Here is a 17,452-nt window from a genome sequence, read left to right as displayed (position 1 = left end):
GGAGGCCTGTTACTTGCCACATGATCCTCTGTGGAGAACTGTTCACAAAAAGACAACTGACCTTTCCTAGAGTAAATAATCCAAAAGAGAGAAAGCAAGATGGCAGCCACAGTATCTTTTATAACCTAATATTGGAAATGATGTACCCTCACTTCTGTCATACTCTATTGGTCACATAGACCAACCCGGCTACAGTGTGAGAGACGAATATGCAGGCTGTGAATGCCAGGAGGAGGGGATTACTGAAGGTCATCTTGGAGACTGGCCACCAAAACTGTGGTAACACATATGATGTATCCATAATGTAAACTTGCAAAGAGGTTCACAACATTTATAATGAAATGTGTTTTATTTTTAAAAAATAGAATGGTATGATGAGAAAATTGTTTAATGTTTTGATATTGTTGTCACATTATTAATCTCTTTATTTAACCTATTATTCCTTTTGTTTAAACTATTAAAATGTTTATTTTTTTATCATTTCTCTACAGAGGATTTCTAGAAATTAATCCCTTAGGATACAGAGTTTCTAACATTTTGATAATTGATATAGCATTTTAAGCTTCCCTAGTGGCTCAGTCAGTAAAGAATCTACCTGCTATGCAGGAGACCTGGGTTTGATCCCTGGTTCAGGAAGTTCCCCTGGAAAAGGAAATGGCAACACACTCCAGTACTGTTGCCTGCAAAATCCCTTGGACAGAGGAGCCTGGCAGGCTACAGTCCATGAGGTCACAAAGAGTCATACACAACTGAGCAGCTAAACCAACACATAGCATTTTTAGAGGATCACTTGCTACTGCTACTGCTAAGTCACTTCAGTCGTGTCCGACTCTGTGTGACCCCATCCCTGGGATTCTCCAGGCAAGAACACTGGAGTGGGTTGCCATTTCCTTCTCCAATGCATAAAAGTGGAAAGTGAAAGTGAGGTCACTCAGCCATGTCTGACTCTTTGCGACCCCATGGACTGTAGCCTACCAGGCTCCTCCATCCATGGGATTTTCCAGGCAAGAGTACTGGAGTGGGGTGCCATTGCCTTCTCCGAGAGGATCACTTGAACAGTTACAAAACACTAATCAAAATTTCTGTTGAATCATTGAACATTAATGATTGACAACGCATTTCAGGGGGTAATTTATTTCAGAAAAGCAAGGTGGTTTAAAACAATCATTTTATTATTTCTCACAGTTCTGACGATTAACTAGGGCTCAGCTGGATGGTTCTTCTGCGGGCCTCTCTCAAAGCCCCTCATGCAGCCTTAGTCTGAGGCAAGTGGGGCTACAGTGTCCACAGTGGCTTCATTCTGGTCCCTTGGCTGGAAAGCTGGGCTCAGCTGGGACACTAGGGCAGCTGGACATCTCCCTTGTCATATGGCCTCCTGACATGGTTTGTCCAGCAGAGTAGCCCGCTTTTCATATTGCAGTTCAGGACTTTCAAACGAGCAAAAGTGAAAGCTCCCAGGCCTTTTGAAGGCTCAGTCCCAGAATCAATTCTATTGGTTAAAGAGGGTCATGAAGTCAGGTGGGGCTGAAAGGAAATTCATAGAGTGTGAGTACTGGAAGGTACTGCTTCTTGGGGGCTGTATCTAGAGACCAGCCACCACAGGTTAGGTCTTCCTTTCTCTCCATTTAACCCTCAATTCCTCTCTACTCCTTTTTCAGTTCCCTGTGTCTCTGGTGATCTGCCTAAACCTACAAATGTCACCTTCATATCCATAAACATGAAGAATATCCTACAGTGGAACCCCCCAGAGGGCTTACAAGGTGTGGAAGTTAGTTATACTGTGCAGTATTTCATGTAAGTTGGTTCTTTTCCTTTGGTTTATTTATAGAAGCAAGACTTAGACTCCTATGCAAAGATTAGGAAACCATCTATTATATTAAATAAGTATTGGAAAAAAAAGAGAGACTTTAGCTATTTCCTGTTAAATTATCTTGTTATGTTTTGTTAGATTAAATTAGACAATAATTTCTTCATGTAAACAGAGTGTTGAGTGCTTAGGCAAGAGGAAATATTTAAATGGAGAAAAGAAGATGATCAAAATGTTATTCTGTGGCTGAGCAAACAAGGAGATCCATCACCTCTGAAACATGTAAACTTATTAGAATTACAGGGTATTTTAAAGTGAAACTGAGTACAGAATTCTGTACAACTCATGGTTTTTATTAAAGATAGTAATGAACAGACATTTTCGCTTTTCACCTCTCCCTCAAAACTCATGACAAGCAAGAAAGAATGCAAAATGATGAGCGAGTATGGGGTTAGATTGTCACTCCCATACCCATTCACCTAATATTTAATAAAGAACTGCTCCCTTCCAAGAGTAATTACCCCAGAGAGTCCAGCAACCTATCCCTGATTACTGAAAGGGAGAAAGAAAAAAAAAATGAACATAAGTTAAAGGTTTTTGAAAGCTTTCTTGTGGAAATAGAAAAAAAATCCAGACAAGTAATTGTCTGTAGTTTGAGTCCATAAACAACATGGTCTCTAATGGTAAGTGTCAAAGAAGAGATAAACAATCAAAGAGAAGATTCTAAGACTCCAAGAAGAAGAACTTTTTTTAAAACCAAGATGGCAGAACTTAGGAAGAAGATAAAAAATAAAAATGTTTTATGGAGATGAAAAATCTGTTATAGCTGATAGCAATAATTGAACAGGTAATAATGACTGTCTAGAACTGCATATTGTAAATGCATGCTCTGCCTAGGAAAATTTAATAAAAATAATAGGAAGACATCCTGGTGAAGTTATTGAACTTTGAAAAAATGACATGATTTACAACCATCATAGTAAAAGCAATGATTTCTATCTGCAACACTCAGCTGATGACCGTGATACATCTTCTGAGGGAAACATAGGTGTGACCTAAGACTCCCACCACGTTCAACAAATGTGTTTTCAAGCAGGTGGAACTTGGGATATCACTCCACTGAGACTTTCTTGCAGAGGGTTGGGAGGGGAAACACTAACTAAAAGGATCTCCAACTGAAAGAGAGATAAAAATGAACATAAATGACCTTAATGATGACAAGATTATGGCAAAAAAGTTGAGTAGGATGCATTGAAACCATCTAAATGTAGAACTAAGCTAAATAGTAATGAGAAATGTGGTTACAGAACTTTCTTTAAATGTTTGAACTTAATAATATAGCAAATCATAAGGTGGGGAAAGACTGTATGTGTACGGACTTTTATAGCACCCAGCTATTATCAGTTCAATTCAGTTCAGTTCAGTTGCTCAGTCATGTCCGACTCTTTGCGACCCCATGAACCGCAGTGCACCAGGACTCCCTATCCATCACCAACTCCCGGCGTTCACCCAAACCCATGTCCATGGAGTCAGGGATGCCAAGTTATTATAAGTGATCCAAAATGAAAATGTTATCATTTGAATAACTAAACTCTCAATATCTTTCACATATGATTTTCTTAAACTATCTTATTAAAAGATATTAAGAACTAATATCTTGTGGTGATGAAACATTTGAACTGCAGTGATTCATTTCAGTTTAATTTCTTTCTCATTAAAGGTCAAATCAAATTAAATTTACTATTTTTATTAAAATCATAAGTATGGCATAATTGAGTTTTTATCTATGTATTCAACTATTGAATCATTCTTCTGGGTACATATAAGCACAGTGAGATGTACAGAATCACATGTACCAAATGTTTCAGGATAATGGGCTTCAGAGTAATTTATTTATCTCTCCATTATACTTTTCTGATCATGTAAGTTTAAAAAATGTACCATATTTACCAAAAAAAAAGGAATAATGTCATTTTTGTCTTTGAAAAAAAATATTCTGACCATTAAAGGCAGTGGAAGACTTTGGCTGCTATTCACAATGACCTCATTTATCTAGAACCTCATGCTCATTGCTAGTGAGTTTCTCAGGAACCATTTTAGGGAAGAGGCATCACTCTGTCAAGAGAAATGGCTCATGAGTGTGCCCTTGCCTCCTTTTCCAATAGGTGGAGCAAGGAGCTTGCTCTGTTCTGCATGTGTTTGTGTGATTCAGAAAAGGATTTTAAAAAAAGAGAGTCATCACTACTCTGAGAGAGCAGATCATTTAGATTATATGCATTTCGACAAAGAATATTTGAAAGTAAACTTTCCATTTTGGAGTTCTTACGCCCCCTGTGCATGTGGATGGTGGGCAGGAATACAGGGCAGACTCCACCCTCGGTTCTGAAGGCAAACAGTCCTGGGCTCACAGCCAGGCTGTGGACCTGGCTGGTTATAGATTATACATTTTTACTTTTGAGTGAAGGTTGTTTCCAAGTAAAAAATGAAATTTTAGCAAAAGTTTAAATTATATCTACGAGAGGAATTTAACGCAGAAAATATAGTGTGGCATTAAAAGCACGAGTTTTAGCATCAGAGAAAGTGGTTCAAATCCCAGCTATGCCTGTTCCTAGTCAGACTAACTTGAGCAGCTCCATTAACATCACTGAGCCTCGATTTCCTCATCTGTAAAATGGGATGAATATAATGGTACCTACCTCCAAGGGTTATTATGACAATTAAATGAGATAAAGCTTTCAAATCCTAAGCACGCGTCCATGCTTAACAGGCACTTGATAAATGTTTCCTGCTGTTACCAGAAAGCAGTCGGAGACCACCTAGAACCCACATGACTTTTGGGCATGGATAAACATCATTGCTGTGGCATTTATTGTGGGATTCACGTCTATCAGCTTGTCAAACTTACAAAGCATTTTATCCAGAACTTGGTCAAGAGTATTTCTCCATCAACATCTGTCATGGGATGCTGCCCCGGCCTTGGCAGAGTCAGGAAGTTTGAGGAGAAAGGGTCAAATAGGCAATGGCAGTATTTTTCTAGCCACTAGTCAAGACCTGTTGGTGAGCCATGAAATCAATTTTGAGGGCCATAACTAGCATGGCAAGGTTTAGGATGGTGTGGAGGGGATTCGAGTAATAAAATAACTGAGTGCCTGGCATGTAGTGAAGTTGTATGATCTTACAAAACCTTTGTTTTAGTATGTGAGTTATATGTGTGATCTGGGTCATAGTGTGAGATGTATTTCTTTCTGTGGCTCACCATCACAGAAAGTGACAAAAGTGTGAAAGCCCCTTGGCGTGGTGATTACTGGAATTGTAGAAATTGATCAACAAACTCTAGCTCTATTTCCTTTTATCTTTTTTTAAGATTTTTGTTTATGTGAACTGTTTTTGAAGTCTTTATTGAATTTTTTACAATATTGCTTCTGTTTTATGTTTTGGCTTTTTGGCCAAAGCATGTGGGATCTTAGTTCCCCAACCAGGGATCAAACCCACACCCCTTGCATTGGAAGGTGAAGTCTTAACTACTGGACCACCAGGGATGTCCCCAGATCTAACTACATTTTTAATGTTTTCTAGTAACTATGGTACTTAGGAAACAGGAGATGTTTACTTTCAGGATTCTATTGCCATATTCTGAAAAGGGAAGATACCCTTAAGCTTTGGCAACACTTGATAAAGTTGGTGATTCCTCCTCCTCAACACACAGTCTTCCCTTGACTTTTGTGATGTCTGTTTTTCTTTTTCCTTCTCCCTCTTTAGCTGCTATTTCTGAGGGTACTTTGTATCTCACCTTTAAATGTTGATGCTCCTGAAATATTATCCTAGGCTTTGCTTTGTCTCCATGGATAATTTCATTCATGCCTGTGGCTTCAATGAGCAGTTTTATGTCACTGATTTCAAAATCCCTACCTCCCACGCACAGCTTTCTGCTGAGCTCCAGTTCCTTCTGGGCACCTGCATTTGGATACCTTTTACACATATCTTAAGCTCAACATGTCAAAAACTGAACTCATCTTTCCTTCCTCCCCATCCCCCACTCTCTATTTCTCAAACCCACTCTTCCTCCACATTCCTATCTGGATAAATGTTACCATCGTTCTACCCATCTATCTTGGACAGAAAGAGATGTAACGTCTAACACCTTCTTTTCCATCATCTCTTACGTGCACTTAATCACCAAGTCTTGTCTCCTAATATTTCTTACTTTTGTCCTGTCGTTCATTCCATGTCACCATACTTGTGCAATCCACCTACATCTTCCACCTGGCCCACTGCAGCATTCTCTTCAACTGTTCCCCAGTCTGACACTCATGACCCATTACGTTCTCTCCACTACCACCAGAGTTAATAGCCCAACACACCTAATAGGCCGACATGCCTGCTTTCATCCTTTCAGTAGCCTCTCATCCAACCCTGTCTCTTACACTTGGCTCATCCCGTGTCACTTAAATTCTCAATACCTCAGTCTCTCCCACCTGAAAAATGCTAAAAATATCCCCCCTCCCAATTTGCTGTGAGTGTTATGTTTTTAATAAAGGAGAGGAAAAATCTATATGAACAACCTAGTCTGTATCATCATTATCACTATGATCATCAAAAATGCAGATTTTGAAATGAACTCCAACCTAGTGAATTTTCCCTAGAACCCTTGAGGGCAAGTGTATTTTTAAATTTTATGAGAATATCAAGAAGAATTTCTAAGAAGAAAAATTAGTAGTTTTTCTTAAAACACCCCATCCAAAACAAACAAACAAAAACTATCCATCAAACTGACCTTGGTATACATGTGGGCTGTAAACTTACATAGCAAAATTGATCTCACAATCTGTAAAATTTATACTGTAGCCCAAGAATAATAATAAAATACATGCTTTCAAATGTACTATCCACATTATAATTCACAGAAAAGAAAGATGATTACAGAAACTCTGACTCATGCTCCTGACAGCTAATGAAAAAAATTGCTAGCAGCGAAAGTAGATTCTTTTTTATCTCAATGACAGGCACTTTTGTTGTTTTGAAGAGAAGGTCTTAAGTTCCATTCAATTTTATATAATGACTGTTTTTGTTTCCTATTGTAAAACATGGAGAGCACCTCATTGTTGATTCACAGTTTTCTTCTTAGCAGATATGGGCAGAAGAAATGGCTGAATAAATCTGAATGCAGAAATATCAGTAGGACCTACTGTGACCTCTCTGCTGAAACTTCTGACTATGAACATCAATATTATGCTAAAGTTAAGGCCATGTGGGGAACAAATTGCTCCAGATGGGCAGAAACTGGACGATTCTATCCTTTCTTAGAAAGTAAGTAGCTCAGTTGTGTATTAAATAAGTATCAAGTTCACCTGACCTAATGTAACAATCTCTGCCTCATAGATAGCCTTGTCCAAATCCCAGCGCTCTGCTTGGCTCTCTTCTGCACTCTGTCCATTAGGTAGAGTGACCAGCCCAGTACTGGGTATTTCACCTTACTGTATCTCAGAGCCTCATCTTTAGAAAAAAAGGTTTGACCAAGTGTCTCTCAGATTGCTCCCCGATCCAGAATTGGCTCTAGAGGCCAAACTGTCAAATTTTGATTTTGTTTTATTGCTCAATTGAGACTGTATAATTTCAGGAACAACTGACAGGATTATCTTGATGTTGTGGTTTTCTAAACTATTTGGCATACGCCCACAAGTTGACTAAAGATTGTTTTCAGGAGGAGGTTCAAGAGGGAGGGATATATGTGTCCCTATGGCTGATTCACACTGTTGTCCAGCAGAAACTACACAATATTGTAAAGCAGTTATCCTCCAATTAAAAATAAGTTTAAAAAAAAGACTGTTCTGATCACCAAACTGTCTCTGCTTGTTATAAACTCGATAGTGTGATGACATAATTTCTAGGTATAACTCGGAACAAGGGCAACATCTTCCTGGTATTTGCTTTTTAAATTTTTCCGTCCCCAATCTAAGACTGATTCAGCCAGAGAGGACCACTCAGAGCTGCCAGGATGACATTTACAAGTGCTCCCTGAGTTCTGGAGCTGGCAGCTTCCCCTTGCTGCCCTTCTAGATCAGAAGTCAGCAAACCAGAGCCTCAGACTAAATACAGCACCCCACTCCTTTCTATTTTTCTACAGGACAAGAATGGTTTTTACGTTTATATAAATAATAGTTGCAACAGAGATCACATGGCCTGCAAAGCCTAAAATACGGCCTGTACCTTTGTGATAAAAGTTTGCTAATCTCTGTTCTCGATCATTCTCCCAACGTTACATCCCCAAAGGTCTTTAGCAGTGCTTCATTTCTCCACTGCTGATCTTTACAAACACATCAAATCTGATTAATGTTATTTATCATCAACTTGTCAGGTCATAGTAGTGTTGCAAACACTTTTAATCGTATTTACTATTCTCTGGTACTGTTTATCCAAGTAACTAGGAACTACATGTGACTAAGTAAATCAGCTGTTTTAACATTGTATCAGAGTCTGTGACTTGATTATTTCAAAATTTGTTATAACTTGGGTCTAGGTGAGCATTCTGAGGCACTTCAAATAAGAGAATGGGGTTTAGAGCTTTGATCCCAGTAGAATTATACTGTAGCTTCATCCAAGGTGTTTTCTACATCTGAAAATGATAGTTCCCTCTTGCCTCCCCTTTAAGCACAAATTGGCCCACCAGAGGTTGCTTTGACTACTGATGAGAAATCCATTTCTATTGTTCTGACGGCTCCAAAGAAGTGGAAGAAAAATCCAGAAGAAAGCTCTATTTCCATGCAACAGATATACTCTAATCTGAAGTATAATGTGTCCATATATAATACTAAATCCAATAGAACGGTAAGCCTGAAATGGAATGGGGACCTATACTTATAATCTGTGTCACTTTCTGAAGCTAATGCTGGAACATGCAGCCCTGATTCTAAAATTCCTGGCATGTGAATCTGGGAAGGTGTGATACTCAAAAAAGTGATGCCTTGCAGGATACAGTTGAAGGTGATGCATAGAAATTTAAAGAGCTACCTTCAGATTTTCTTTACAGAGTCTCTGCTATGATGTTGTTGCTAACATGCAGGGCAATTGTCCACCTGATGGAGAGTTTCTGCTTGCTTAACATCTGCCAGTCACTCTTCGAGAAAGAAAAAATTATTAGCAAGAACACAGGATAAAGTTGAATAAGAAATCCCTCCTATGTCATTATTTAGAATTGTTCCCACAATTTGTTTAGTTCCTGACCATGCCCTGCCAAGCTGAAGGAAAAAGTTATTTTAAAGCTGTTGAGAAAAAGAAAACGCATAGTGATAGCCAAGGACTTAATGGTACCTCCATCTTTTATCTCTGTCGTTGTTTGTCTGGGGGTTGCTGGAAATGTTTGGCTCTGACTGTGTTTGCAATTCCCGATCCTAGTGGTCCCAGTGTGTGACAAATGACACTCTGGTCTTCGGCTGGCTGGAGCCGGCCACTCTGTACTGCGTGCTCGTGGAGTCCTTCGTCCCAGGCCCTCCTCGCCTCACTCAGCCCTCTGAGAGGCAGTGCGTCAGTACTCTCGAAGGTAAGCTTTGAAAATCTCAGCTGATCTGCGGAAGCAAATCTGGTAAAACTAGAAGGAAGTATGGCGGTGCAGACAAGGTTTTGACAAATCCATGTCTACCCGAAACAGGCTGGAGCGAAGGCAGAAACAACCATCCCCAGACAGCCTGGAACTCTGCCTCTGAACTGGGCTCACAGTGTTTTCACGTCCTGGGGAATTCTCAGTACAGGTCCTGGCATCCACTGCCAACATCACTCTGCCTTGCAGAATTAGAATTATAGGAATTTTTACACACATGGTCTTTCGTCTTTAAATCTATAATCACTCTGATCAGTAGAAGTCCTGTGGGTCTTAAAGAACATCAGATGATTTTATTCCTAGAAACAGACAGTACCCTAAAAACACTTTAAGATAGTGTTTGGCTTCTCCTCCAGAATACAAATTAGAGACTGTGCAGGTTGTGTTCAAATATCACTCACTGGCTGTGGGAAGGCCTGGGGTCAGCAAATCAGTTACTGCTCTCTCCGTCTTAGGGTTGCTTCTCTCTCTCCATTTATTTGTCTCCTCATGTTTTCTGAACTTGGCTGACAAGGAAGTATGATTGAAGATTCTTGTTCCTGTTAGGAGACTAGAGTTAGGAGCTTGGCATTTGTTTAATTGTTCTTTCCTGTGGGAGGGTCCTCCTGATGGCTTAGACAGTAAAGAATCTGCCTGCAATGCAAAAGACCTGGGTTTGATCCCTGAAGTCGGGAAGATCCCCTGGAGAAGGGAATGGCCACCCACTCCAGTACTCTTGCCTGGAGAATCCCATGGATGGAGGAGCCTGGTTGGCTACAATCCATGGAATTGCAAAAGAGTCCAACATGACAGAGTGACTGACACTTTCCCTGAGAATGGTAAGACCTTGAAGTCAAAACATAAAAGTTGAAAATAAATCCTAAAGTTTACCTTCATGGAACAGCTCTTCATCCATTCTTGTCTCTCTTTCAAATGTGCTGGCTTTCCTCATGAAACAACCGTTTTCTCCCAAGCCTTTTTTCGTCACAGCTAAGAGACAAGAATGGTGACAGAATCCCTGTTTTCCTCTCTCCTCATGCCTTCCACATTTTGAGATGAAACTGTCCCAGGGATTAAAAAGGGAATTTTGTGACTACGTATCAAAAGTGAAAAGCCTTATGTTTGAATCTCCATCCTTATCATACCTTCCCCTTTTAAACAAAGGATTCTCTACCATATGTCCAATAAAATTAAAATGCAAAACAAGCAAAAGGCAAAGCAAAGCAGATTGAGGAAATCATTTTTGTATTTGGAAGAGTGTTCTGTTTACTAACAGCTTGATCAGTGGCCAAATGGTAGGAATGAATTCCCAGTGGAAATTATTCAAGCCATTGGCAAAGCTAAAGCAACTAAAATACAGATTAAATTAAATACTTCCCAGTAAACGGATGGATCTGCCTTTCTCACTAGTCCTGGAAAAGTAGCAAAACAACGAGGTTCCATTTCAGATTCTGACCTTTTCTGTGATCTCCTAGCTGTTGATCAATCCACGTACCTTTCTCAGACACCACTATAAGGGTCTACTTTTTTCAAAAACTTGTTATTACCTCTTTGGGGACTATTCTTGGAAATATTTCTGGTCTCCAGAATCCCCCAGTTCCTAAAATACAGACACAGCTTATTAGCTGATTGTTGCAAACTTGTGCTTGCTGCCGTCAGTCATTGTTGTCGCAGCCCTGTTTAAGCAGGGCGGGTTTGGTCCAGAGACCAGAGATTGAATTAAGAGGACTGGACTGACTGGGATTGACGTATACACACTGGAATAAACAGATAACTAAGAAGGACCTACTATATAGCATAGGGAACTCTACTCAATACTCTGTAATTGCATGTATGGGAAAAGAATCTAAAAGAGTGGATATATGTTTACATGTAACTGATTCACTTTGCTGTATCCCTGAAACTAACACAACATTGTAAATCAGCTAAGCTCCAGTACAAAAAAATTTTTTTTTAGAGAGGACTGGGCTGAGTTGTAGCCTGAAGTAGGAGCAGGTGATACTCAGTCACCTGCCACATCTGCATTATTGGCGTCTTTCTATGTGGAACTTGTAGACAGATGCACTCTTCAGGATGGAAGGACCTGCAGTTAGACCCATGTGCCTGGACCTTTCCTACTGGTACTTGTTGACCAGAAGTCCATGATGCTTCTCTTTCCATTTTTTTAACTGGACAGTTAACTGGACAGTGACTTGGCAGCTTTCTCCCAGGACTAGGCATCCAGAGCATCCAGTGTCTGTGTGGATTAGAATGCTCTCAGGACACTCCTGCTGACTGTATCAGTATGTAAGGAATGGCCTTCCTGGTGGCTCAGTGGTAAAGAATCCACCTGCCCGTGCAGGAGGCCAGTGCAGAAGATGGTGGCTTTGATCCCTGGATCAGGAATGTCCCCTGGAGGAGGAAATGGCCACCCACTGCAGTGTTCATGCCGAGATAATCCCCTGGACAGAGGAGCCCGGTGGGCTCCTGGGGTCCCTGGGGTTACAAAGAGTCAATAGGGGTCACAAAGACACAACTAAGCGGCCGAGCATGCATGCACAATGCCCTAGAACTTTGGTCACTTATGCTAGCTAAAGCGGCACCTTTTTCTACAGCTGTATTGGTCACAATTCTCTGGAGAACACAATATACATAATCTTTATATGTATATACGCAAAGAGGGAGAGAATAAGATTTATTTTAAGGAGTTGACTCACATGATTTTGAAGGCACAGGGTAAATTTAAAATCCACAGGGCAGGCCAGCAGGCTGGAGAACCAAAGAAGAGTTGATGCTACAGTTCTTGTCTGAAAGTGATCAGGTAACAGAATTCTCTCCTCCAGAGGAGTGGGGAGTAATCAAGTCTTTTTTCTATCAAAGCCTTCAACTGATTGGATGGGGCTTACCCACATTATAGAGGGTAATCTGCTTTACTCAAGTCTACTCATATAAAAGCTAATCTCATCTAAGAAAAGTTTTCACAGAAGCATCTGAAATAATGTTGGACCAAATAACTGGGTACCTTGGCCTACATAGATTGACATGTAAAATTAACCCTTTCAATTTTCAAGTACCCCATAGCTTAGCAAATATAAATTAGTCACAATGAGTCCTGTCCATCAACCATACAGTCTAATCCGTGGTGATCCAGGACTACATTTATTAAAACTACTCAGCAGATCTTTTCATTCCTCTATGGACTTTTAAATTCACTATGCATCTACAGGAGAGCAGGACCTGGAAGGGAGTTACTGCCATCCTCAGCATATACCCCCGCAGCCACCTCCCACACACATCCCCAAGCTCCAGACCTGCCAGAAGGCCTGGCCAACTGTGTAGGGTGGTTCTATTTGTTACACAGAAGATGACACCATATGTTCTTCTCCTCTCCTCAATATGTGGAAAAGATTGAGTTGAATGAGTGACATGAAAATGTGGAGCAGCTTAATAGGATCATCACAAGAGGGTTTTGTTTGGTTTGCAGTGCTCTGAGTTGCCTTAATACACACTTAACTTCAAATATAAGGACCAGTATGAGTCTCACAGCCAAATATAAACTGTTGGAATATCTGCTGACTTGGGTTGTTAAGGCATCTTTGCCATAAAGGTTTGAGGCAAGTCCAGATGATTCCTTAAGGCCATCTATTGTCAGACAGAGTAAGAATTCTGAGATCCCTTATAACATTTCACTCAAGCTTCTCAGTTTATAAATGATAAAGCTTAATTTTTAAACTGATCTCTGCAAAGTCACTTGACGTTAGCAATGTTTTCCCACCCCACCAAATCACAACTATCTATCCCACCTCGCTTTTCTGTTTTTACAGATCAGACAACAGCATTGGAGGTTAAAATCATCCTCTGGTATGTTTTGCCCATATCTGTTACCGTGTTTATCTTCTCTGTGATGGGCTACTCCATGTACAGATATATCCATGTCGGCAAAGAGAAACACCCAGCAAATCTGGTGAGTGCTTTACTGTGGTGAGAGGCACGATAACACACCTCCAAGAAGATAGAAAAGGACCTTCTAGAACAGATACCATTCCTTTTATGGACAGAGTGAGTTTCAAGTTAAAGAGTTGATGAGTTAAAAACACTTTCTGTACTAGGTTAGCTCATTAACGAAACTCAAGAGAAAGATTCCTTTACATTGACAAAGACTTTGTATTTACTGAACAGATTAGACTAGGTCTTGAGGTACACAGATAAATTGTTATGATCCATGCCCCTCCAGAGGCTTAAGTCTAGTTTGGAACTAGAATTTTTAAGTGATATGTGAAGACTAAGATGAAAGTGGGTTCTCGGAACTCTTGAGGGTACAGGAAGGACAGTGGCACCCTACCTGGAAGATCAGAAGGAATTTCATGCCGGGGCTTGGTCATGAATGTTGAGAGAGAGTTGGGGCACCTACCACAGGCAGAAAAAAATAGCAGAGTCAAAGGTGGGTTTGGGAAACCACATAATAATGCTCCTGAAATAAGTTTCCTGAAAAGGAGCTATGAAAGAAGAGACTGAGGGAGTAAGGCCAAGTAATGGGGGGAAAATGCTATTCTAAGGACCTTGGGCCTCGTTGTGTTTGCAAAACTCTGTAGGATTTTGGGTTGGGATCATCAGAGTCAATATTGAGTTTTAGACACAACTGGATAGTGTTAAAGACAACTTCAAGGGGAGGAAGCCTAGAAATGAAAAAGAGCAGCTAGGAGGCTGTGAGAGTTGTCCAGGAGAGAGAGGATGAGAGTCTGAAAGAGGAGAGTGGGAGATAGGGCTGGAGATAGACACGGATTGGAGACACGTTTAGGGGGAAAGGGGCCAGGACTTCATCACTCACAGCAAGGAGAAGCAAGAAGGTAGAAGAAGGAACAAACCTTATGCTTCTAGACCATGTACTGGAGGGTTCCCAAGGGCTGAGCATATTTTAACAAGCAAAAATTATTTCTTTGGGAATTATCAAAATACATCTTCATATGTACATGATACATACATGCATTTCTGTTCTGTTTTAAAACATTTCTATTAAATGGAAAAAAACAAAGACTATAAAATATATCATTAATAATTTTATATTAATTATATGTTGGAAAGACAATAATAGACTAAATAAATGAGTTGAGCTACATAAAAAAAAATCATTTCTATTGTTCTGCCTTCATTTAGGTTTCAGAGTTAGCTTTTTAATGAGATAGGGAGAGCTTTCCTAGGAGGAAAAGGCACAGGAGAACTGACCAGGTGTGGCTTTTTGAAACCAAAGCTTTCATGAAAGAATGATGTTGGAGTTCCTGTTTTCTAGTTAAATGAAATCACATCATAGGGTGGACAATGAGAACTGGAATGTAATTCATGGTCAACAGTCTAAATTGGCACCATCCACGTATGCCCAGCAAAATATTAATCTTAAACAAGTTTCCTCCCATGATCTAGAGTTTCTCTATCTGCTCTGAACTGGCAGGTGAATCTCTGATTTTGGCCCTATTATAGCACAGTGTAGGGGGGCAGTTAGTTAAACCATCTCTAGCCATGTGCTTACTTCCCTTTTTACACCTAGTTTTCATACCCTTCCACATCTCCTGTCCAGAGTATATGCAGAAAAGAGCTGGTGGCCCAGAGGACAATTTATTGATAAATACATTTAAACTGTAATTAGGGCTTCCCTGGTGGTTCAGGTGGTAAAGAACCTGCCTGCAATGCAGGAGACCTGGGTTTGATCTCTGGGTCAGGAAGATCCCCTGGAGAAGGGAATGGCTACCCACTCCAATATTCTTGCCTGGAGAATCCCAAAGGAACCTGGCAGGCTACAGTCCATAAGGTCTCGAAGAGTTGGACACAACTGAGTGACTTTCACTTTCAAACTGTGATTAACAAAAGAATTTCAAAACCTCTATTTGTTTTCACCCCTCCTGACACAGCAGGAATTCTGAGTTTACAGAATTTAAAAAGGAGGCTCCAGAATTTAAACAACCCCCTGAATGCCCCAAGCCAAATAGAGGAAGGAGCAATCACACCCTGACCCTTGGATTAGATCGGGACCACCCAGGGAACCACTTTTCACTGCCATATGCATCTCGTGCATCTTGTGGCCCTTGCGTCCAGGTGAGGGAGGATTTCTGTGTACTCCAAGCATAACTTTCACTTCCATGAGTTGGTAGGTATAGGCCTTTAAAACTATGTGGGGACAGTATAAATTCTAACTAACAGCTGCTTTTAATGTCTCTCTACAGTGAAAAGGTGAAAACTGTTCTCTTTTCTCTTTTTAGGTTTTGATTTATGGAAATGAATTTGACAAAAGATTTTTTGTACCTACTGAAAAAATTGTGATTAACTTCATCACCCTCAATATTTTGGAGGATTCTAAAACTTCTCCCAAGGATATAAGTGTAATGGAGAAAAGCAGTGATGCATCAGACCTGAATGAGCCCATCGAGGACCAGGAACACCATTGGGAGGATGTGGAGGTGGAACACCTTGGCTACGTATCACATGTGATGGACATTGTGTATGACCTTGAGAAAAGCTCCAGAGGGGCTTCCTTAACCCAGCAAGAGCCACCCAGCAGATCAATGCCCATGGGTAAAGCAGTCATTGAATATGAATATGATGTAAGAAGTAGTGACACTTCTGTGGGGCCTAGAGGACAGGAGTTCAATTTGCAGGAGGAGGTGTCCCTACAAGGAAAGATATTTGAGCAACAGGCAACTTTAGCAGACTTGGGTCCACAGACACTGCTGTATTCATATACCCCTCAGCTCAGAGACTTGGACCATCTGCAGCAGGGGCATGCGGACACAGAGGAGGGGCCAGAGGAAGAGCCATCCACCACGCTGGTTGATTGGGACCCTCAGACTGGCAAGCTGTGTATGCCTTCATTACCCAGCTTTCAACATGACCCAGAGGGATGTGGGCATCCTGAATCTGAGGGGGTTGGGGAGGAGGGCCTCTTATCTAGACTCTACCAGGATCGGGCTCCAGACAAGGCACCCGAAGAAAATGAAGCCTATCTCATGCAATTTATGGAAGAATGGGGATTATATGTACAAATGGAAGACTAACCCTCAAACGTCCCTTTGCCAGACCTCTACTGTTAACAAAACGTCAGTCCAGAGAAGTGACCCAACAATAAAGTACCTGAGATAGAAGTTTACTCAGATTTCTGTGTCAGTGCGAATCACTTATTGCTTTTATTTTCATAGCACTTGTTTAGTTCTGCCTCATATGGGATTCCGTCATGCATGGGGGGTCTCCCGCACTAGTGGTGGGCACCCAGAGAGCAGGGGCTGACCCTCTTTGTACCCAGTAAATATTCAAAAATGTTGACCAAACTGGATGCAGAATTTATTTAGGTGGGTATACGGTAGTCTTCTTATGTATGGTTTTCTAACACTTGTGCGGTTTTTCCTGGGCCTTCACCAACTGTGAAAGTGTTAGTCACTCAGTCGTGTCCAGTTCTTTGCAGCCCCATGGACTGTAGCCCACCAGGCTCCTCTGTCCATGGAATTCTCCAGGCAAAATGTTGGAGAGGGTAGCCATTCTCTTCTTCAGGGGGTCTTCCTGACCCAGGGGTCGAACCCAGGTCTCCTGCATTGCAGGCAGATTCTTTATCATCTGAACCATCAGGGAAGCCCTTACCAAGTGTATAGCACTGTAAAAAAACATTCCATGAAGATCATTCATTGTACAAGTGCTACTTTTTTAGAATTTGGTTTGTTGCCCAAATGATGACATACTTAAAACTTGCAAATACCTCTAAGTGAGTGGGAAGTGGTCACATTTAAAGACCCAAATCCACTCTTTAGTCATAATAATACACATTCAGAGTGAAGGAATCAGGCAGAGATCTTGATGTCACATGATTTGGACTACATTAAGTGGATATATTAATACTTAAGGAGAAGTTCTGGAGTGTAAACATAAATTGTTGTTATTATTTTATACTCAGAAAATATTCTCTCAATAATTTAGTGGGGGCTTTTTAGTAGGGAATTAACCTAAAAGAAAATGTCACATTTTATAATAGAGTCTTACCTTTATTTCTGGAAATGTGTTTTTCCAAATATATTTAGGTAGTCTATAAACCAAAACATATTTAGTAGCTGAGTCAG

General features: G+C 40.6%; 1 protein-coding gene across 5 annotated transcripts in view; it reads left to right on the top strand.

Moving 5' to 3' along the window:
• IL20RA (interleukin 20 receptor subunit alpha) overlaps positions 1–16,500 on the top strand; it is a 33,140-nt gene extending 16,640 nt beyond the window's left edge. For 4 of the 5 annotated variants that reach the window (XM_043888628.1, XM_043888630.1, XM_043888631.1 and 1 more), the window contains 6 exons: positions 1,659–1,794; positions 6,933–7,114; positions 8,457–8,632; positions 9,200–9,344; positions 13,184–13,323; positions 15,611–16,500. In XM_043888628.1, coding sequence (XP_043744563.1) covers positions 1,659–1,794; positions 6,933–7,114; positions 8,457–8,632; positions 9,200–9,344; positions 13,184–13,323; positions 15,611–16,402 — 1,571 coding nt within the window. In that variant the 3' untranslated portion in view covers positions 16,403–16,500. The remainder of the gene's footprint in view (positions 1–1,658; positions 1,795–6,932; positions 7,115–8,456; positions 8,633–9,199; positions 9,345–13,183; positions 13,324–15,610) is intronic. The other variant, XM_043888629.1, reaches the window with a different exon arrangement.
• Positions 16,501–17,452: the final 952 nt, after the last annotated feature.

This window comes from Cervus elaphus, chromosome 26 (genome assembly GCF_910594005.1).
Source record: "Cervus elaphus chromosome 26, mCerEla1.1, whole genome shotgun sequence".
NCBI lineage: Eukaryota > Metazoa > Chordata > Mammalia > Artiodactyla > Cervidae > Cervus > Cervus elaphus.
This window is presented reverse-complemented; position numbering and strand designations above follow the sequence as displayed.